At 38.1% G+C, this 22,617-nt stretch overlaps 4 protein-coding genes and 1 pseudogene across 6 annotated transcripts; 3 read left to right on the top strand and 2 right to left on the bottom strand.

Annotated features, from left to right (window-relative positions):
- The first annotated feature begins 1,924 nt into the window (after positions 1 to 1,924).
- Positions 1,925 to 3,291, top strand: LOC121806711 (trihelix transcription factor ASIL1-like). Its single transcript, XM_042206838.1, has one exon. The coding sequence runs from the start codon at positions 2,372 to 2,374 to the stop codon at positions 3,155 to 3,157; it is 786 nt and encodes a 261-aa protein (XP_042062772.1). The 5' UTR covers positions 1,925 to 2,371; the 3' UTR covers positions 3,158 to 3,291.
- Positions 3,263 to 10,072, bottom strand: LOC121806710. Of its 3 annotated transcripts, none has more exons than XM_042206834.1 (12): positions 9,656 to 10,072; positions 7,744 to 8,288; positions 7,572 to 7,661; positions 7,261 to 7,500; positions 6,738 to 6,959; positions 6,363 to 6,660; positions 5,921 to 6,291; positions 5,710 to 5,819; positions 5,518 to 5,621; positions 5,362 to 5,438; positions 5,186 to 5,279; positions 3,263 to 4,937 (listed from the first exon to the last, which is right to left on the bottom strand). In XM_042206834.1, exons 1-11 carry the CDS (start codon positions 9,828 to 9,830, stop codon positions 5,187 to 5,189), a joined length of 2,325 nt encoding a protein of 774 aa, XP_042062768.1. In that variant the 5' UTR covers positions 9,831 to 10,072; the 3' UTR covers positions 3,263 to 4,937; position 5,186. The 3 variants fall into 3 exon arrangements, with proteins under 3 accessions (XP_042062768.1, XP_042062769.1, XP_042062770.1); XM_042206835.1 differs by having other exon boundaries at positions 5,174 to 5,279; XM_042206836.1 differs by having other exon boundaries at positions 3,263 to 5,279; positions 7,744 to 8,659; positions 9,656 to 9,792.
- A 660-nt stretch (positions 10,073 to 10,732) lies between these two features.
- On the bottom strand, positions 10,733 to 12,904 carry LOC121806960 (annotated as a pseudogene).
- Positions 12,905 to 13,737: 833 nt separating this feature from the next.
- On the top strand, positions 13,738 to 17,405 carry LOC121808583 (casein kinase II subunit beta-1-like). Its single transcript, XM_042209141.1, has 5 exons — positions 13,738 to 14,201; positions 15,195 to 15,413; positions 16,170 to 16,279; positions 16,367 to 16,529; positions 16,900 to 17,405. The coding sequence occupies exons 1-5, from the start codon at positions 13,961 to 13,963 to the stop codon at positions 17,028 to 17,030; spliced, it is 864 nt and encodes a 287-aa protein (XP_042065075.1). The 5' UTR covers positions 13,738 to 13,960; the 3' UTR covers positions 17,031 to 17,405.
- A 1,616-nt stretch (positions 17,406 to 19,021) lies between these two features.
- On the top strand, positions 19,022 to 22,583 carry LOC121808586. The gene is made up of 3 exons (XM_042209149.1): positions 19,022 to 20,437; positions 21,605 to 21,866; positions 22,024 to 22,583. Exons 1-3 carry the CDS (start codon positions 19,365 to 19,367, stop codon positions 22,255 to 22,257), a joined length of 1,569 nt encoding a protein of 522 aa, XP_042065083.1. The 5' UTR covers positions 19,022 to 19,364; the 3' UTR covers positions 22,258 to 22,583.
- Positions 22,584 to 22,617: the final 34 nt, after the last annotated feature.

A 22,617-nucleotide genomic window follows, 5' to 3' on the forward strand; every position in this document is an offset into this window, starting at 1 on the left:
TGCCACTACACTAATTGTTGGAAAGGAATCGTATTTATTAGTTGTCCATTTCCTATATTGTATTTGTGATTAGATCTGATGCTTAACGAATCAATATAAACCTTTGGTATTGAGAGATCATTTATTTTATTTTACAATGATATATTTATATATATTTATTGATGAACTCTATTAAGTATTAAGTGACTACTAATTAAGTTATTATAAATATAGAGGACAATCTATGGTCGATAATAAATATGAAATTTATTTTACATGTGCCAATTTTGGATTAATTTGATTGTAATAGGGTAAAATCAAAGTTATAAAAAAATAGAGCTAATTAACTAAATAAGAGGTTATAACTTATAAGTCCTTAAGCAAAGTGTATAAACACGTTAATAATATCTTATTCCTATTAATATAACGTCCAAATGAGAAATCACGTTTCTCTCTCCAAAATTCATATGTTATGAATTAGAAGATGAACAACTATACTTCACATATTCATCAATAACACGAGTACAAATACATTGTCATTTATCGTCAAATTCGTATTCAGTATTATTCACAATGTTTTAATATGTGATCATAGAAAAGTGGGACTCCGACTATCAAAATTATACTACTAACTAATTACTACAATAAAATTAGTTGTTGTATCTAGAAATTTAGTTGCTGCATTATGTTTGCTTAATTAAGGCATAGAAAGGAAAGAGATTAATTGGTTGATGTATGATAAATCATAACCTACGGTGATTATAGAAGCAAATGTAATTTAGGTTTGGATTGGACCACTCACGAGTCACATGTTATATTGTTAGGTGACAAATTTAGTGTTAAAACCAGACAGCTAGGCATAACATCCAACTGTCGGCAAAAATATAGGATCATCAATTCAATTAAAAGATCACATACTTAATTTTTCGTTTCTTTTCGCCAATTTTTCCTAGTGTATTCGAGATTTTTTTTAGATTAAAGAATCTTTTAATTAGTGAAAAAGGTAACGCAATATTATTTACTTGCAAAATCAAATTGGGACAAAATCTTTGGTTGATTTTCTTAGTGTGGTAAGATTTGACTAAAAGATGTGTAAACTAAAATATTTTTAATTAAACAAATTAAACAACTACCGCAATTTGATATGGTTAAGATATTTACAATAAGATAAAACCGGCACTACAAGTTGCAATAGAATACTAAGAATAAAACGTTTAAGTTCCCATACGTTTGAGTTTAGATTTGTTCATGTGTTTTTACTTTATTTATAATAAAGAAAAATTTGCCATTTAAATAATGATTTCTGATCAATTTTATAACTTTCAAAATTAATGAATTAAATTATAATTTTAGTACATTTCTTAAGTGTTCCGTATAACTAAAATACAAGTAACAAACCAATACCTCTTATTACTAAGAACAATCTTGGATATCTACGAGTAACATACCAATAATTCTTATTACTAAGAACAATCTTGGATATCTTAGATATATTTAGATAAGAACAAATAAATTGGTGATGGGGTAGCGTCGTATAATGATGGAGGGACCTTGAAAATTGCATTTATTTTGAGCAAAACATGTTATTTGCATTGTCAAATGTCTGATAATTGGATGGACCTATCACTGACAATATACTACCTTCTCTATTTTCTTCTGAATAAATATCGTATCACAAAACTTATGCTTTCATTAGTTTTGTCACGACTCCACTTCTCCCATGAAGTTGTAGTTGCCCCAAATTTATAAACAACACAAAACTTTTTATTACTCCTACTATTGTAAATAAAAATTTAATACTACAGCTAATGTGGGGCTATAAACGTGTGTGAGTCGTGTGACAGTGTTCGATTTCAAATCGCTCGTGGGATAAGACGAGGAACAAAGATTTTGTAATAGGAGTATTAATTAAATTATAATGTGAGTTGGCATATGTGACATTGTCTTTTGATTTCTGTGCATTAAGTCGAATTTTATAGAAGCACAGGCGACACTGTATATGAATTTAGAATTCTAGTGGTGGTTTTACTACTCTTTACTGCATATGAATTTTGGGATTATACAATTAAATTTGCTATTAGGAATTTACATTATACTGCTATTTTGAATTTACTTTCTATTTACTAGTACAATTTTGCCGCGAATTTTTGTCGATCCATTTTTGTTAATATTATACTCCTATAATCCATTAATATTTATTTTTAGAAAAAGGCTAATTTATGAGCCACGCCGGCGCCGCGTGTGGCGGCGGCCACCCCTTTAGATGATTTGAATGGAAAGCAACCCCACCCACGCCCCTTGTTTCACGCAGCCACCTCCTTCCGCGGTGGTAACAACCATAGCCCCTCAATTTCTCCCCTAATTCCCCCAGATCTCATCCTCCTCCTCCCCCATGGCTACGATCATCTCCCCTTCCTCTCCCGACGACATCCCCACCGCCACGCTCGCCCTTCCCACCCCCACGCCCGCCCCCCGGCGCCTCCCCCCGCCGTGCTGGACCCCCGAGGAGACCGTCGCCCTCATCGACGCCTACAAGGACAAGTGGTACTCCCTCAGCCGCGGCAGCCTCCGCGGCCACCACTGGCAGGAGGTCGCCGACGACGTCGCCTCGCGCTGCCCCGCCCACCCCGCCAAGACCTCCGTCCAGTGCCGCCACAAGATGGAGAAGCTCCGCAAGCGGTACCGCGCCGACATCCAGAGATCCGCCGCCCGCAGATCCGCCTCCTCCTGGGCCCACTTCCAGCAAATGCACTCCATGGAGAAGGGCACCGACATCCCCACCCCCCCTCCGTCTTCCTCATCCGAAGAAGATGAAGAAGAGCACAACACCAAGAGCAACAGCGTCAAACGCCGCATCAACGATCTCTACAACCGCCACGCCAATCAGAGCAGCGCATCCACGCCCGGGGTCCGGATCAAGATGCCTGGCGCGGCGGCCAAGCCTCCAAACCCTAACCCTAGATTAATCCCCAATTCGAGTGGTAAGCCGTCGGTGGTGGAAGCGATACAGGAGTTGGGAGAAGGATTCGTGAGGATGGAGAAGATGAAGATGGAGATGGCACAACAGATTGAAGAGATGCGGATGGAGATGGAGCTCAAGAGAACGGAGATGATTCTCGATTCGCAGCGCAGAATCGTCGACGCTTTTGCTCGTGCCATCAAAGAAGCCCAAGAATAATCACTATGCCTAAAACTCATTTGTAACTCTATCCATTTCTCTTCCTTTCCGTACAAGTGCAAAATGGATTTGTTACTTTTTTATGATGACAAAACTAAGTTCAAATTTATCAACACCAAACATTGCTATTCATATATTGATAATAGGAATCATTCAACAATAGTACTACAAATTTACATTCTATCGTAATTTGTTACATTAAAACAAAACTGCAAAATACACCAAAACACTGGGTTCAGCTATATCAAGAGCTCCTGAATCTAGAGCTGCTCATCGTTGCAATCCGGTTCTTCGCATCTAATGCAGGAAAGTGCACCTCGAGTACAAGGGATATAAAGACTTTAACACAAAACATGTCAGTAACTGGTGTCACATGCAAATTATTAGAAAACAACTGACAATCTATCAGGAAAACACAACAATAATTCAACCAACAATGTCAAACTGTGCACACAATCAAAACTTAAGATATAGCACTACCTGACTTGATAACGCTTCGATTCCATTGGAATGGCATCAACTGTAAGACATCCATCTATACATCTCAACTCATACCATTGAGGATTAGTCGCAAGGGAAAGGCTAAGAAGAAATACAGTTGTTAGTTATTAAGTCGTCTACCAAACGAACCAAGTACTACGGCTATCAACTTATCGAATAACATGTACCACTATCATAAACTTGTTCACCAATGGAGATGGTAAAGGAAAGCTTCCCAACCTACAGCCTGCCTACAGGAATATGTGATCGAAACATATTTAAATATTCCTTGACCACATTGATTTGAGGAGCTAATGGCACTTGAAGGATGCCAACCACATTCTTTTCATCAAGTTACCAGATAAGTATAGTTTGCCAACAAGTAAACAGAGGGCAAAACAATTCAATACCAAATGATATCAATTCACTCCTACAACACTAAGTATAGTTCATTGCTTGCAGCATGGTGGCTAAATTGCCATTCGATCAATTGATCTCAACCAAATTTTTCCAGGATAACTTCTCCTGAGGATATGGAAACTTGAAACATTTCTGGAAATGGAACATTTGACAGACTTCAAACCACATCCTTGTTTCATAATTTAACCATATCCATAAGGCAATCTTATAGTGCTCATAACAATGCCTACTCAACCCTCCTTTCTGAATATTGCAACATAATGCAGCCCCAATGTTTCACATCTCTTATCTCATTTCCCAAAATAGTTCACCAGTTGCCATTTCCATTATCTGTTGACCCTCCAAATATAAGAAGATTAAAAGAATACCATGGAACTGCTGTATAAGCATAACACCACCTTCACTCTTTCAGGAACTTGAGCTTAGTAAAAGAAAATGCAACAAACAATTACTACAAGCATCTGACCTTTATGCTTTTGTCCAAATTCTATGCCCACAGAACATAGAAAGTTTATTTCCATTTCTTCATATGAAACAATATGGAGATAGTTGGAAAGAACATTATTACTATAAAATATGGCATGCTGAAGATGTCTCCTTGTGGTTCTGAGTCCTTACATACATACAATAAACAGGATCACACAAATCCAAACCAGGTCTTAAAGCAGGTCCAGAGCACCTAATTGCTCTGAACACTGTCCTTGAGTCTCCCTTCAAAGCCATGGAGGTTTTTTCATGTCCAAAAAGAATGCTTCAACTTGATGGTGAGGACTGATTTCAAACTTTAGACCATCCCACATCCTACAGCTGCATCCTCTTAAGTCCATTTACAACTTCAGACCATCCACATCCTACAGCTGCATCCTCTAAATTCCACTCACTGCCATACACAAGTTAAGGGTAATCACATCACTCCAATTCTCTCGAGTGCAGTACTAAGGCAAGATTATGCATCTACTATAGCTTCAGGTAGCATTAAGATACTACAAGCAACCCACAATTAGAATACCACAGCCTTCTATAGCCTTAGCGGAACCATCTAATTAATCAGCAAAATAGCATGGAATACGAAAAAGATATCAATATGCATGCATGTAACCGGAAAATATGAAAAACCTGGTTGCATACCCTAATAGTATGATCCAGACCCGCTACTTCCCATGTAGCTGCTACCACCCATACCACGTCCGGGATAGACAGACGAGTAAGAGCTGCCACCAACCTACAATTCATATACAAGAGAATGCTTCACAATTACATGAAAAAAAATAATCACAAATTGAGCTCGACATTTAAAAACGTACATCACTTCCTCGTGACATGTAATCCCCACCAAAGTTTGACGAGTACATCCGACCAACATCACTGCCACCATAAGGACCTGCAAGGAGAAAGCCATACATACCATAAGTAACAGTATTAATAGAAAAATTTCTTCATATTGAATTTTGAAAGCATACCTCCACTGTAACCCATACCATGACGACTACTGTATTGCCCATGAGAATCTTGACTAGACATAGAGCTTCGACTTCCCCCATATCCCATATCTGACCTTCCAAGCCTACCAAACACAAATGGCAGGAAATTAAAACTAGTGATCTTAAGAAATAAAAACACTGAAGAATCAAACCTTTCAAACAACTGCATACCTATCACTGTAAGCATCAGTGTAGCGGGAAGCACTGCTACCAAGATCATAGTCCAAACGAGCACGAGAGTGGCGTATTCCGGCCTCAGTATATCGGGGAGGAACATCATCCTGCCATGCACAATCAATAGTCACTCACAGCTTTGATATCAAATACAGTATAGAGAAACTATCTGAACATAGCATTATACAGAAGATAGTTCATAAATTACCACTGAAGCATATGGGCGTTTGGACCCAGACATAGAATCATACTCACGCTCACGTCCCTCATGGTAAGATGGAGGTGCCCTTTCAAATCTTTCATTATACCCATCATCAACATAAGGTCTTCTTCCGGTAGATCTTGCTGCACCACCTCTAGGCATATCAGGGTAGCCAGATGGACGAGGAGGATAATCATCTCTGTAGGGAGCGTGTCTATCTGAAGTTGCCCTTGAATTATAATCTATAGCAGCAGCCCTAGCGCGTCTATCTGAAGTTGCTCTTGAATTATAATCTATAGCAGCAGCCCTACTTCTGGAGCTAAGCTCCTCCCTGTGACCGTAGTCCCTCTTCAAACCACTCTTGGGGTATGATGGAACTGCAGACACAACAATTAGGACAGACTGCAGAAACAGGAAACAACCTAACAAGTTAAAGTGCAACACATACCAGTTAGCCTCCTATCATAGGACCTAGGCAAGGGAGAAACAGGCCTGGCCCTTTGAGGAACAGCCATGACCGGTCTCCTCTCTTGCACGGTAACAGTCCTTCGGAAACTACGGTCGACAACAGGAGGAAGACGAGGAGGAATTCTGGGGCCACGAACAGGGATGGAACGTGGTAATGGGCGGCTCCAAGGACTACTAGCCTTTTGAACTGACCCACGCCCAGGCCGAAAATCTCCACTGGCAACATGCTTTCCTTTGCCTCTCTGAAGAGGTCTCGATAATCTGGCCCTGACTTTAGCCTGAAACACACTGCTATTTAGCACAGCTTAAGAGCAACATGCAGGAAACAAACACGATACCATGATTTGGAAAGCACCTTGCTTGCACCTTCACCCAATTCCTCATTGTTGATGCTTTTAGCACATGTTACTGCTGCATCATGGGTATCAAATGTGACAAAACCAAAATCCTTTCTCCTGGCAGATGGCATATTACGGGCAAGCTCAACTTTCTCAATCTCTCCATATTTTTTGAGAAGTTCCTTGACATGTTCATCATCCCAAGAAGCAGAAAGACCATCCACAAACACAGTTTTAACCTAAATTCATGTTTGTTACCGTTCATAAAGCATAAGAAATCTAATCAAACAAAAAAATAAAATAACTAAATGCATAAACCTCCCAATATAAATTGAAATTCAGCAGTTCATCAGATTGCATTTTTCGCAAGTCAACTGAACATGGAAGTTGATAAAGTACATGTATAAGAAATCATATAAATAAGGCATCCAAGCCGCTGACTACATCTATAACCCACACTTCATCCACACTTCCAATGGTAATTGACACAGCATTAAACCAATCCTTTAAATGAAGAACCATGATAGTCAGGTTATATACCTGGGCCATGATCTCATCACCAGGGTCAATGAAAGAATCTGCAAAGGAAACCTTAGCTGGCCTATCCACTCCAAACGAAACATCCCTCTTCTGAAGACGCTTAAAAGCATCCATAGCATCAGATCTCGAGAAGAACTCTAAGAAGGCAAAACCCCGATTCATCCCTACATTGCTACTATCTTCAACCAGTGTCAAATCCTCAACATTTTCAAGGCCGTAATGCTTTAACCTCTCTTTCAACTGGAAGCAAATTACATTCAGTCAGAACTAATTTTGAAACTACCTCATTCTAAATTGACCAGTTTACTTACAGCTTCCTTTGTCCATGTCCTGCATATGTTACCTAAAAACAGGGTATCACTGTCTTGGCTTGGTGTCACACCACACTGCTTGCCACAAACCTGGAATTTGGGTTGTCAATAATATGCATGCGACATTATAGAGAAAAACAACTAGTTTTAGCAGCCGCATTAGTATAAGTACCACTGGGTTTTTCAGACTAGCACAAACTCTTCTTGCCTGTTCGACTGTTGCAAAACGCAAGAATGCAAAACCTTTATTCTTCTTTGTTTGTGGATTCATCATAAGTCTGACTTCAGTAACCTCACCAACTATACTGAAAACTTCCCTGAGGTCAGCCTCAGTAGCATTCTTATCCAATCCACCAACGAAAATTTCAAATTCCTTCCGCTTACGTCTCTCTTTGAATACTTCGTGATGTTCTTCTTTCTCAGCATAACCCATCTCAGTTTGCTCCTGCCCTACATGCTCATAATCTTCCTCATTTCCAATCTCTTCATGGATACTATCAAACTCAACCACATCACCATCTTCTTTACCAACATCCAATTCTTCAGGATCTTCTTCCTCCAATTCACCTACATATTCATGAGTGCCTGGCTCAATTTCCTTCTCGTCGTAATCAACCCCACAGTACTCTTCAGGTTCATATTCAGGATCATTATCCTCCAAGTCTAACCGCTCATCTTTCTCAGACTCATCTATGGACTCTTTAGGATCTCCATTCTCTGCCGGATAAAACAGGAAAGTCGCATCATCCAAAGGCAAGTCAACTAATGTGAACCACAAAAATGATGCAGACATTATGTCCCAGCCATGATAGTCAGTAACATTAGAACCATGGAAAAAATCTTATGGTAATCATCAGCAAATGATCCTCCTTATGTACACGCCACATATAACAATTCTAGAACCTTCATTTTTTAATGCTACAGCATATAAAACTTTCAAATCAAATACTCTTTATCTAAAGTTTTTATCCACAATTTCGTATACTGCTCTTCAGCCCATAGATGTAGAAATAAAATACACCTAGAATATCAGCTGTCACAGAGACTATACTCAGCCACTGCCTTCTTTCCAGAGCAAGAGTATGCAACTGAGAGATGAAAAAAGGGTAGACCATTTAGCTTTTGTTACAAAAGTGCATTAAAACCTTTCATATTTATACTGATTAAGCTTATATAGTGGAACATATAGACAAAGTAGATTAACTGATTTACTTTGTAAGTAGTGCCAGTAGAGGAATATGATAAACAAAGAAACGTGATGAAGAAGATCCTTCCATAATCAACACTACAACTCCAGAAATGGGGAAATCATGTCCGTCAATGGAAAATCAGGAAGATTCCAGCAACCATAGAATTAAAGGACAAGGAAAAGGGTAAAGGAGGGAACCAGCTGAAGAAACAAGAAAATGGGTTTCATCTCGGTTTCTACTTTCTACATGCAAGCTCATTTTCCTTTTGTTTATGAGTTATTTCAAGTAATAATAAATATATTTTGCATCAAAAGTTGCAAACCCTTTATTGAGATGCAATCGTAAGTACTGGATACTACGGCTAGGACATGTAAGTATATATTACGCTTCAATTATAAATACTGGATAGGTAGGAGGGATAAATACTAGTACAATTTAATTAAAAATATTTCCTTGGCATGCTCCAGCACTCCAAATTCCCCATCCCCACAATGAGCTGACTAAATTTATCCATCCATATTTGAGTGATAGTCGAAGCAAACAAATGCCCAACATACCATTACAATGTCAAAATTACCCAACATATATCTTGCTCCAAATAAAGATGATGCTATAAAATATACTGCACCTACTGATGGAAGGGTGTGACAACCAAGATATACAATAACTACTAATATTATGTTTACTTTGCTTGAATATATATCGAAATGTTACATAATACCATCATCATAATTTAATATCAAAAGAATTAGAAAATTCGGAAGAAGAAAAAAAAAAGAATCACCATATCACCTTCAAATACTAAAAACGTGTACAGTCACAAACAAAACCAATCCCAGAAGGTCATCGTGCAGTATAACATAAATCTGAAAAAGAAAATAGGATACTGCTTACTCTTCACAGAGGTCTGTACGGTCTCTAGCGCAACTTTATCCTCAGCGCTGGCCTCCTGCTCCATTTTCACTTTTGGTTCCTCGGGCAGTGCCTGTGCCTGAACATTCTCCGCCGCCGCAGTCGTTCTATTTCTCCCCGGCCCCGGCGGAGTTTTCTTCGTCGATCTCGGCGGCATCCTTTTCCCAACCAGAGTCGCAAGAATTTAATTGTAGCAACAAGAAAATCCGGAATCGGCAATCGAAAATTAAAAAAAAAAATTACTCGCAATTAGGATATCAGTACAGATTGAAAGGAAGTCGGTGGGAAGCGTATGCACAAAGGCAGGGAGGGATATAAAGAGAAACCCTAGCAATTAAGATTGAGAAATTCTGTTTTTTCGTACGAGGAAGGTGACGACGGATAACTGGTAGGAAGTTGGGATCCTCTGTGTACTGAGTACAGAGTGTTTTTAATCAGATGCAATTCATCGTATCGTTTCTTGACACGTGGATATATGATTGGTTTGAGGGATGAGATTGTGCATTTAATTAGAGCGTGGTTTATCATTCAATTTGAAAATATTAAGTTAATCATTTTATTGTAGGAATGATAATTAGAATTTATATTTTATATTTGAATTGTTTAGTAGTATTTTTTAGCATTTAAAAATATGAGAATGTTCAAAAACTGAATTAAAAAAAGGACAGGAAGAAAGAAAGAAAGAAATTGGCCAAACTCATTCATTTCATCCAAAAAAAAAATTTGTACACATGATCCAAATCCATATATAACCATCAATTTAACATCATTGAAAATCTGCATATATAGGGAATTCTAAAATTTTGTGCAATTCCCGTTTCCAAATAAATATCAAAATTTATTTTTCATTTATTATAACTACATAGTTGGGTTGTATTTGTATAAGGTGAAAGGGGGGTCTTAATACTGGTATTCTTATATAGTTCTACAAAACAAGTCTGCACCTTAATATTCTTGCCACCAATGTCGTGAAAATTAGCCTTTCATCCATGTATATGCTTGAGATTGTTGTTTAATACTAATAATTGAGTTTAAAAGTGTCGATATGACATACTCATGTATAAAATATTCATCATTTAGCATTTGCAATTGAAGTCTGAATATGTATTTAACTTTATATTGGAATGTCTTTGAAGATGGGAAAAGACATCACAGTTTCTGAAGAAGAATACAGACTCCATGCTGAGGCTGCATGGCTAATCTAAACACAGGTGAATGGTGATATGCCGGCGAGAGAGAGCATCTAAACTTGGAGAGGATAAGTGAGAGAATGGCCTTCAACTCAGCCATGGCGAAGTGCTGTCCTGCACACGTGCAGCTTCCATACCCGAAGGGCATATAAGCCTGTGGGATCTTGCACGCCCCCAAAACTCCATTGCCAAATCTCTCCGGCTTGAACTGATGCGCGTCCAAGCCCCACGGCTCCCGGTCCTGGTGCATCCTAGGTATAGGGACCTGGATGTTTGTCCCCCTTGGTATGTTGAGCCCCTTGAAATGGATATCTTGCAGGGCTTCTCTCACCACATAGGCTACCGGTGGGTATAGCCGCAGCGTCTCTTGAATCACCATAGTCATCTGCAATAATGGTTAACCATTTTCTTGAACAATCACAATTCATTGAAGCATAAGAGCATCAGACTGGGAAATGTACCACTTTCATGCTGCGGAGCATGTCTGTTGTGGGCATGTCCGTACCACAGATTTCAAGCACCTCTTCACGGGCACGAGCTTGCCAATCTGGATGGGCAGCGAGCATCATCAAGCACCATGATGCCGAGAGTGATGTAGTCTCGTGGCCAGCAAGATAGATGTTCTTGCAGTTATCAACAATAAATTTACTTGGAGTCATATCTGCCGGTATGTTCCTTCTATCATCTCCTTCATTCTCAGCTGCAGCAAGTAGCAACTGCAGAAGATCTTTCTTATCATTATCATCACCGCTACTGCAACTTTTGACAGCACCTAGTATCATCGAGTCAATCTCTCGCTCCAATCTCCATAACTCTCTGTTGTGCTTAGTCGGGAGGTGCCTGTTAACCGCTGTTTCATCATTCACCATGCAATGTAAATAGGGGAGCCGACATAACAAGAAGGTGTGTACCTCATTCCTGGAACTCCAATGCTCCCTTTTGACATCACTCGTTGAAGTGATTGAAGTTTACTGAATATCTTTTCCCCTTCCACATAGCTTCTTCCAAAGCATGCTCTTGATATAATACCAGCTGACAAACTTCTAAAATCCTCATCTACCATGATTTCCACCTTCCCACCTGAATCCTCCGTTTTCTTCTCCCAAGTTTTCAACATCGCTTCTGTGGATTCAACCATCAAGCTCACCATACCCTAACACCACAAACCAATAAGTCAGCAATGTATTTTACTTTCCAATTAGTCTAAAAACTTCACTTGTTGAAGGCTTTTTGCACCTTGACTCTCTCTAGATAAAATTCAGGTGCAATGATCTTCCTCTGATGCGCCCAGTAAGGGCCATTGGACGAGAGGATGCCCCTACCAAGTAGAGGGACGCGTTCTGTCGATAAATAGGAAGGCTTGCCAAGGTTCAAAGAGGTGCAGAGGCTCATCTCCTTCACCATCTCTGCATCAGTAATGCAGAGCAGCTGTATGGCGCCGGTAGAATACAAAAATGTATATCCTGTCAAAACAGTTCAAGTAATTTGGCAAAGCACATTTGATCATCCATAATACATCAGTAATCAGCTATTAATATCATAGAAAGTTGTTATATATGGGCTAAAAATTGAGAGAAAGTAATTCAGCATATAACAACCAGTAACTCGACATTTCAGTTAGAACATCAAAATTGATGCTAGAAGGAATTAAAGTGAGGGGAATTAAAAGTGATGAATTAAAACAAACAAGTGGAATGCACTCACCGTATTCATTTCTCCACTGCTCGAGATGGGGGAAAACGAAGGGGAACCAATCATGAACCATTTTGTCGGCTTCTGTGATTCGCCAATTCGTCTTATTTCAGGTATGTTGCCGTACAAATTAGAAGGAACGGGCACTCTGATCCCTTGCTTCACGATTTCCGATCTCAATCTCCTTGGTCTCAAGATTGAAGCGTCCAATATTCTTACAATCACTAGAAACAGAGCTCCGAAAACTAGAGAAATCAGCATAATTTGCTCCATTGCTGCGTAACTGTAAAAACTGTTAAGCGTGGACTTTCTGTCTACACTCTACAGACTACATTTATTGGATCGCTTCTTTTCCGTCGACACAAATACCCTTTCTAAATTCAAAATTACTAGTATCATTTATCAATGAAATTTGCTATTCAAAATTACTATCATTTATCAATGAAATTTGCTATTCAAAATTAACCATCATACCAACCATTTTTTTCATTTTTTTATGTACTAATATTAAATTACAACTACTACTATATATGTTTATGAACCATGTCGATCTTAATACTATAAATTATTCTAATATCTTCATTTCTATCATTGTATTAATTTTAACAGATCATTTTCATTACATTCTAATCACACGTAACTCATAAATGTTAAAATCATTTTTATTCATTCAATACATGCACTAATTTAAATTCTTAACTCTAATCATATCTACACTTTTTCATTCAGAAAAAAACTAAAAAGAAAAAGTTTCCATTTTAAATAAGATGAATGGAGTAATATTTTTATATAGCTCTAATTCGACTCTTGAATCTTTATCCACTATATTATCTCATTTTTCTTCACAAGTCACAACACAATCTGTATTTATGATAATAATTTTCAGTGCAAATTGTAATTGTTTTAAACCTCAATTTTGTTGTCTAATATAGTAAACGGAAATCATTGTATTTTTTAATTCACTTAATAACTTATTTCCATAATTCTTTTTATAGGAATAGGATGATACTTTTTCTATTTTCCATGTAGACCTGTTTATAAGGTGAAAAAACTAAGTATTTACCATTAAATTTCCTGTTAAAACTAACTTGATCATGAAATTGTAAACTAAGGGAGTGAAAAATTGAATAGCAACAAGCATAAGAAATAAAATCTGGAGTATGTGAAATAGAAAAGCAGTTAAAATGAGAAAGAAATTATAGATAGCTCACAGGCTCACAGCACATTTTCTCTCTTTTTTGTAGAACAAATTGAATGGAACCCTAGTTCTCACCGTCTCGATTCGAGTCCCCACACGCACAACTGTACAAATCTATTTTTCGCCTATTCTTCAATTGCCCAGACTCACAACACCTACGATCTGAAAAGTTGATGGTTTTGGGGATTCGATTTTTCCAGTTTTGATATGAACATGTACAGAGATCGAGGGGCAGGTGGCTCATCCAAGGCCGGAGAGGTGTTGGATCGGAAGCGAATCAACGATGCGCTGGATAAACATTTGGAGAAATCGTCGCCTTCCACATCAAGAAACAAGGGTTCCGCCGTACCGATGCCCTCCACCTCCGCCGCTGCCGGCAAGCATGTTGATCTCAGGGACACCCGTTCTTCATCCGCTCTCACCGCCAGCAAGACCAAGCTCTCCGAGGGTACCTTTTTTTTTTAATTTCATCTTAATTGTTTCGAGTTTAGTTTGTGGTTTATGTATAATCGTGAAATTGGGCTGCTTTGGGCATTCGGTTTGTGTTCAGTGTTTCATTACCATGTACTCCCTCCGTCCCACTCAAGATGTCCACATTCTTGAGTACGGGATTTTAGGAGGAGTTGTTAGGAAGAGTGAGTGGAGAATAAAAGTTACTAGTACTAGAACTATTTTAGTGCGTTTTTTGCTTATTGTTTTAATGATTGAATGACAGTGGGGTAGTTATGGAAATCATAGAGCTCTGCTGTGATAGGGAAAAACCTGATTAACCCATTTCAGTTTTTTGAGGCGCTAAACTTCGCTCAAATGAAGAGCCAATGCAGAAAAGTTTCAGCATTTGATCTGTGTAGCTGGGTTATTTTATATCTGAAGGGAATCGACTAAATATTAAATATAAGAAACAGAATCAGTCATGTTTGTGTGAAAATATGCTCACGCTCATATGTTGCTCACAATGTTGAAAAATGGACTTGTCGAAGCTCAATACGGAAATAGGGATGCTTCTTTTATATTGTTAGGTAGATGGTGATCATGATCAATAGAGCAACACTTTGGAAGAAAAAGTTGAACCAGACTACCAGTATCTATTTGATGTTAACCGTGCAAAATCTTCGTGCTCTCTGCTGTGATTGAATGTTAACTTCATCATTATGTGACTTGAACTATTGCTTTGAGAGATGTGAAAGAAACCACTCTTCCATTCCATGCCATTATGTAAAGAACAGAAACCAGCCTGCTCCTTGCACTGAATTGATACTGTTATGCACTTTGGGCATGTAATTAGTATGATTTTCTATTCTTTCGTTTTATGTGCTTTTAGTTGCACATGTTTGTATATTTCTGTGCATTTGTTCACATGTGTCTATTTTTCTTTCCTGATAACATTTGCATACATTGGTTATATGGAAACATAAGATTGAAATATTTGTTCATTTTGCAGAAGAATCTGAAACAGAGAGTGAAGAGTCTGATGTCAGTGGTTCTGATGGAGACGATACATCTTGGGTTTCATGGTTTTGCAACTTGCGTGGAAATGAGTTTTTTTGTGAAGTTGACGATGAATATATTCAGGACGATTTCAATCTATGTGGATTGAGCAATCAAGTCCCATATTATGAGTATGCACTTGATCTAATACTGGATGTAGAATCATCTCATGGTGAGCTTCTTATCATGTATTAGTAGCTGTTAGTTGAGTTTATGCTTCATAGGTTTTTGTTTATGTCATATTCTTACTTTCGAACCTGGCTTGGCTTCTGTGATACTACTTGAGTGTTTTTATCTTTTCAGATTATGCTATAAACTAACTGTAGCATTTTTCTTCAGCAAGTTGGTGCTTCCTGAATTTATTATTTTACATTTGTTGTCTAGTTGAGAACTTGAGATTGCCACCACACTTTAGATATGGGAAAAAGACCTTTACCTATTGTATACTATTTATCTATTTTTTCTAATTACTATATAATAACCACCATGGTTGCCATTACCAATGTGATTTTAATGGAATTTTGTTATTTGACTCTCTCTCTCTCTCTCTCTCTCTCTCGCATGACATTTAAAAGGTTCTGGCAATTGATATTAAAAGTGTTTGAATATATTAGATGGATATTTTTTCTTTTATGTTTTCCAAAATGTGCCAGTATGTGTGTTATGTCTACTTTGTCAACGAAATGAGATAGCTAAAGGATAAAACGCTCTTGAACTTTCATGTCCACATAGGTCCAATTTCGGGGGTTAGTTTGAGGCCTGGGGACAAATTATATGTTACCTTTCAGGGGTTTTTGTCAGTCTACCTAATTTACTTTCTTTGTTTTTTGCTTATTCTGCCTAGCTATATTGCTCACTTTGATCTTTTTCTCTGTTTTGGGCTGGATATCCTCTTCTAACAGTGTTTTCTCCATGATGGGATATCTAGGTGATATGTATACCGAGGAACAGAATGAATTAGTTGAATCAGCTGCAGAAATGCTGTATGGCCTTATTCATGTCCGTTACATCTTGACAAGCAAGGGAATGGCTGCTATGGTAACATCATAAGATTTACCATTTGTGTTGGTCACCCCTCTTTATTCAGTTATGTCATTTGACTCATTGAGCTGGAACTTATTACAGTTAGAGAAGTATAAAAACTATGAGTTTGGAAGATGCCCTAGAGTCTACTGCTGTGGACAGCCATGCCTTCCAGTTGGACAGTCAGACATCCCACGCTCAAGTACTGTGAAGATTTACTGCCCAAAATGCGATGACATTTACTACCCGCGATCTAAATACCAAGGCAATATCTTTACCTTGTACTTTTATTAACTTGCATTTTATATTTTGGACACAATTCTCTGGCTCATTCTCATTTGCATATGACCATGCTCATTGTCCACTCTAACTTCTCATATTTTATACTCCTTATTTTGTCTGTCTATTTATCGACTGCCATGCTGACGTCCATAACCATTGTGGCTGTCTTTCGGTAGACCGCCATAAGCCTCCATACGCATAACATTGCCAGGAGTATTTCACAGGCAATTAGTTTTACACCAGTAAAACCTTGGGTTGCAATGCATTAAAAGACTTGTTATTGACTCTCTTTAAATTTTAGTAGTAGTATTTTGTATGCTTGTATTTTGGATTGATTTCCTTGACCTCAGCAGATATCGATGGGGCATATTTTGGAACCACATTCCCCAACCTGTTCTTGATGACATACGGACACCTCAAGCCTCAGAAGCCAACTCAGGGCTATGTCCCTAGAGTTTTTGGCTTCAAGATGCACCAGCCTTGATGAACACGTTCCAACATCATGCTACCGAGCTCTTACATTCATGTTCCAGAAAATGGACTGCTGAGGTGTACAGATGATGGATGAGTTGTAACACAAACCAGGTGAAAAAAAAGTACAGCAGCTATTGATGTTAAACCAAAATTGCCCAGTTGATGGGGAAGCATTTCAATGCATTCCAATCAAGCAATTCATGTTTAAATTCAGAGAGCATGTAAGCTTATTTCTTTATTCTGGTGAGAATTGTCTAAATATTTCCTCATGTAGTCCTTAGCGCGTGTGCAATGCTTAGTCAGCATAACAAATTTAGTCTATCGAAATTTTTGGGGATTCGACATATTTTTGCATATTCATAATTGAGGTTAGCTTTTTCATGTATGCATTTGTTTCTAATTATTTATATGTCCTTTTATGATCTGTTTTAATTGCAGTACGTAGTAGGTAGTACAATAGATAGAGAGACAAATCAGAAATTTCTTTTGTTATTTTCTTCCCTTCTTTAGAGACAGATAAAACATAATCTTCAGTTGAGGTATTAACTATAAGATCAAACAAAATATGTTCGACAATTTATCCACAAAATCAATCTTCCCTACATACAATTCTAAATCCAATATCTCTCATCTCAATCCCAATACTCAAGGACAAGAAGGACAACATTCACATCTTCAAAATTTTGGCGTCTAAAAAATTATCCCTTCTAATAAAAGCAAACCCAACTAATTCAGTTGGAGTGATTGTCAATACTTTTGAAACCCTAGAGCCCAAGCCATTTCGATCCATCCGACAAAGGGAATGAAACCCTAGTGACATTATGCCGCTGGTTTTTCATTTGGATTTATTCTCAACCATCTCATAGTAAAAAAATATATAATCATTTACGAATAATGTATTATTCATATTTCTTAATCAAAAAGGTTGTATATTTAATAAATGACCATAAAAAATCACCATGAGATGATTGAAAATAAATACAAAAATCATTGTTTATTTGTTGAGTGTTTTGATAACAATTATTGATATTTTGTAGCGTCTTTATCTATTTTTTATCTTAACTGAATACAATTGTTGTCCAATCTTTTAAGTATCTACAAGTCAAATTACAACATATCTTTCACTTCTCGAAACGATTAAATCACCTGCAAATGTTTATACACGCGACAAATTTGTTAGAAATCAAATTTATTTCAATCCGGATGTCAAAATAATTTATAAAACTATGATTGAACGCAAACATGATTACTTTAATTAGTCATTTCATAATCGTCTTTATAATTATAGTACTAGTATGGAATTCGATGCTTTCACTAAATAATTTCGTTGACTTATTAGCACAGTATGACATGACTAATCAACAATTTTCAACCGGTCGTGGCCAAAGCTCCGATTTAGTTGGATTTGGCTAATGAATCTTGCATCACAACTATGATAATCTAAGTATAATTAAAATAAGGGTCTCATTTTCAATTTTGGATATACATATGCATTGAAATTACAAGTGATGAAATAAGGAATAATATTTAAATTTTATTTATACCAATTGAATACGAACGAATTGATTGGTCAAGTAATACTCCATTCGTCCCCGATTAATTGTAACTCTTTGATCGGACACGGGTTTTAAGAAATGTAAAGAAAAGTTGGTTGAAAAAGTTAGTGAAATATGATATCCACTTTTTATATTGGTTTTATAATAAAATGTGAGCGAAGTGAGTTAGTGAAATGTGAGATATATTTACCATTTATGGTAAAAATGAAGTGTGACAATTATCGAGTGACAGATCGAAATGGAAGAGTGAATATTAATCGGGGACGGAGGGAGTAAGCATTAATAAAAAAATCTGATATAGTATATATCTAATAAATAAGTTCTAATAGTATAACTTTTAATTTAACAAAAAAAGTTCATTATACATCCAAAAGAAGAAATAGAAACGAGGATAGAAATTGAAAATATAAAACAGGAGTAATAAAAAAAAGGAACTGGGCATTTTCTCTTTTTGCCTCTGCTTTCAAATTCATATTCTTCCTTCTTCTCACCATTAACTCCTCGCACTCTCCGCTTCTTTCTTCTTCTTCGTCTATCTGCTTCACCTTTTCCTCACACACAAACACACACACTCAACCCTCATTTCCATATATAGATACAATATATGTACAAATACTACCATACCTTCCTATTTTCAAGAAACAGAATGCTAAATTTGAAAATTATCTAGAGAGAGAAAGAAATTATCAAGAAAGAGGAGAAAGTTTTGAAATTGGAAAGAATTTTGGATTCTCTTTTCCCCAATTTGTGAAGGGGTTTGTGCTTTTGGTAGATATTTTCCTTATGTAATGCATCAGAAAAAATCTGAATTACAGATCGGAACAGAAAGCAGCGGCGTCTCTTCCGATTTCAACCCCACTCCTCCCCTCCCCCCTTCCTCCCTCACCCAGAAACACCCACATTTCTCTCAAACCAATCCGCCGCCTTCGTCCTCGCCTGGGCCCACTCCCGCCCTCCAAATCCTCATCAACGATGAGAATCAGCAGCAGCTGGAGCAGAATGACCCTTTTACCCCCAAGCCCACCCCCTTCAAGAGACCTCATCTCCAGCAACAATTCTCCCGTTCCCTCACCAAGACTCCGACTCTCTCCAACTCCCTCCACAGATACGGCGTGGACCCACCTGCAAAATTCAGTCTTTTCCACAATAGGTCTCAGAAATTCTTGACCCATTTCCACCACCACCTCCGCCACCTGCGCCGCCGTCTCCGCCTCCACCTCCGCCTCATCCTTCTCCTCAGCCTCCCTTTCTTTTACTTCCTGGTCTCTCACCCTTCCAGGTCATTTATTCTTGATTTCTTATCCGCTTTCGCCTTCTCGGCTGTCCTCCTTTTTTCCCTCAATTTAGCAATCCCGAGGCTCCCCACGATTAGGTTGTTCCTTGCCAAGTCCTTGCCGATTAAGATAAATGCCAAGGGCCAGGTGAGCCGGCCTCATTTTCCGGTGCTTTGGTCGATTGGTTCGAGGCAGAAGGCGGATAAGAAGGCCATTTCCGGGTGTTATGTTCAAGCATACACCAATGGGGATGTCTATGAGGGCGAGTTTCATAAGGGGAAATGTAGTGGCAGTGGGGTTTATTACTATTACATGAGTGGGAGGTATGAAGGTGATTGGGTTGATGGCAAGTATGATGGCTATGGCGTTGAGACGTGGGCTCGGGGCAGCCGGTATAGAGGGCAGTACCGGCAAGGCCTTAGGCATGGTTTCGGAGTATATAGGTTTTACACTGGTGACGTTTACGCCGGGGAATGGTCTAGTGGACAGAGCCATAGGTGTGGGGTTCATACCTGCGAGGATGGTAGCCGATATGTAGGAGAGTTTAAGTGGGGTGTAAAACATGGTCTTGGACATTATCATTTCAGGTAATAGTGATGGCATTTGGCTCTGAATTTTACCACAGTTGTTGCGTTACATCTTGATTCATGCATCCGTTATATGATCATTCAGTTTGGGAAAGTTTGAAACTATATATATTGCTTAATCTTATTGCTAAGTGTGTTGCATAGCATTACTTTGGACTAAGTTCATATAGTTTGCCAATGTGCTTTTGTCTTTATTGCATGGTGTGACGATACAGATAAGATTATGCTTGTGCTTGAACGGGTGTGGGAATCTTTAGTTGTTATCCTTGTGAATATATCTGAAAAACTTCTTGGATGCGATATGATTTGTTTTAAAAGTAATTGTTTCGTATTTGCTGCCATTCTTTTGGCCAATTCCCTCACTTGCACATTCTTCCCTTTCTCTTAAACCCGAATGCATTTACAGAATTTTTTTGCTGATGATTCTAATAAAAGAGAATTTGATGTTTTATGTGAACAAGGAGTTAAAGAATAGGAATCATTTTGGATTTGTGTTTGGCATTTTTTTAATGTAAAACTCTTTAGCAAAAGGCTTTTCAGCTCCTTTGCCTTTATGTTGCATTTTCCCAACTATATTAAGGAAGATGAAGTTGTTATTGCTGCTTTTTGCCTTTACTTTGTCTTGTTCTGAAAATGGCTGAAAAAAAGAATATTGTACTTACTTCTTTTGATACCCTTTCCTCATTGCCTCGACGTCTTATTTGTCTTTTAACTGATTCATGATATTGTGAGTGGGTATGGAACATGAATTTGTCATGTTATGTGGAAATTGTGTTGTGTTGAGCTGTTCATAAAGAGGCAAGACTGTGAGTTATATTAAACCCGTAAATATTTGACATGATATTTGAGGGGTAGACCTGAAAAGCATGGACTTGGGCGTGGCAATAAATTATCGTTTCTCTACTGTACGTCTCTGCTAGTATTTCTGAATCACTTGATTCACTTCTAACCCTGCAAGTATTAAATTCAAACTGCTGTATTTGTCCGTTTCATAGTTGTGCTTGCTAATAAACTTAATATCTGCGTTTTTTGCAAAATAAAATTTGGTCTTCCAATGCTCAATGTGGTTCGATATGGATGTTAATTATTTAGTAGCTCTTGCGGCAGGCACTCAAGTCTTCCTTAAAATTTTGATTACTGAGCTGACATCAATGCTGTTCCCTGCAGAAATGGAGATAGATATGCCGGAGAGTATTTTGCAGACAAAATGCATGGATTTGGGGTCTACTGTTTTGCAAATGGCCATCGTTATGAGGGTGCCTGGCATGAGGGGAGGAGACAGGGGCTCGGAATGTACACTTTCAGAAGTGGTGAAACTCAGTCGGGCCACTGGCAAAATGGAATTCTTGATATTCCAAGCACACAGAGCAATGTATATCCTGTTTCGCCCGTTGCTGTCAATCACTCTAGAGTGCTTAACGTTGTTCAGGTAAATTCTTTGACGTCTTTTCTTTCTGTTTTTGTCTTCAAATTTGATTATATATGTGTGTGATTTGAATTCATATTCATTAGAATGTGAATTCGAATCGAGTATGATGTATAATGTGAAGTAGTATAATATCACTATATTTGTATCCAACCATCAGGAAGCTCGGCGAGCAGCACAAAAGGCGTATGAAGTGAGCAAGGTGGACGAGAGAGTGAACAGAGCAGTAACAGCTGCTAACAGGGCAGCTAATGCAGCAAGAGTAGCAGCAGTCAAAGCTGTGCAAAAGCAAATGCATCACAAAAGCAACAGCGATGACTTCCCGATTCCTATCATGCAAGACTGGCCGTCTGGCCGCCCGCAACCAACACCCAGCATAACGGATGACTTATAACAGAAAAACAAAAAGAAAAGACGGTTGCAGCGACTTTAGGGTAAACTGACTACGCCTCCAATTTTACTAGTTTCCTCTTTCAAACATCCATGTGTTTTTTAGTGAAAGCTGAAATTGTGAGCAGCTGCGGATACTGGGATTTGTCTCCCATGTTCATCTGGCCTCTTTTTTTTCTTTTTTTTTTGGCTTTTGTAAAGTTCAAATAGTTATATGATCGAGGGCTGGTGCAAAGGGAAAACAAAACCCATACTCAAGCAACCCTGAATATGGTGATATGTAACTAATGAGAAAACTCAAGAGAGAATGTTGTAATATTTCTATTTCAACGTGTTGGCTTCTCCATTTTCTTGTCTCTAACTC

Source organism: Salvia splendens, chromosome 6 (assembly GCF_004379255.2).
Source record: "Salvia splendens isolate huo1 chromosome 6, SspV2, whole genome shotgun sequence".
Taxonomy (NCBI): domain Eukaryota; kingdom Viridiplantae; phylum Streptophyta; class Magnoliopsida; order Lamiales; family Lamiaceae; genus Salvia; species Salvia splendens.

Coding starts and splice junctions, on each gene's coding strand:
- LOC121808583 (XM_042209141.1), top strand. CDS start 13,961: ATGAACATGTACAGAGATCGAGGGGCAGGTGGCTCATCCAAGGCCGGA. Junction 14,202..15,194: donor CAAGACCAAGCTCTCCGAGG/GTACCTTTTTTT, acceptor TTCATTTTGCAG/AAGAATCTGAAACAGAGAGT. Junction 15,414..16,169: donor GGATGTAGAATCATCTCATG/GTGAGCTTCTTA, acceptor TGGGATATCTAG/GTGATATGTATACCGAGGAA.
- LOC121806710 (XM_042206834.1), bottom strand. CDS start 9,830: ATGCCGCCGAGATCGACGAAGAAAACTCCGCCGGGGCCGGGGAGAAAT. Junction 6,292..6,362: donor CTATGATAGGAGGCTAACTG/GTATGTGTTGCA, acceptor TTGTGTCTGCAG/TTCCATCATACCCCAAGAGT. Junction 5,622..5,709: donor ACTGATGCTTACAGTGATAG/GTATGCAGTTGT, acceptor TGTGTTTGGTAG/GCTTGGAAGGTCAGATATGG.
- LOC121808586 (XM_042209149.1), top strand. CDS start 19,365: ATGCATCAGAAAAAATCTGAATTACAGATCGGAACAGAAAGCAGCGGC. Junction 20,438..21,604: donor CTTGGACATTATCATTTCAG/GTAATAGTGATG, acceptor TGTTCCCTGCAG/AAATGGAGATAGATATGCCG. Junction 21,867..22,023: donor GAGTGCTTAACGTTGTTCAG/GTAAATTCTTTG, acceptor TCCAACCATCAG/GAAGCTCGGCGAGCAGCACA.
- LOC121806711 (XM_042206838.1), top strand. CDS start 2,372: ATGGCTACGATCATCTCCCCTTCCTCTCCCGACGACATCCCCACCGCC.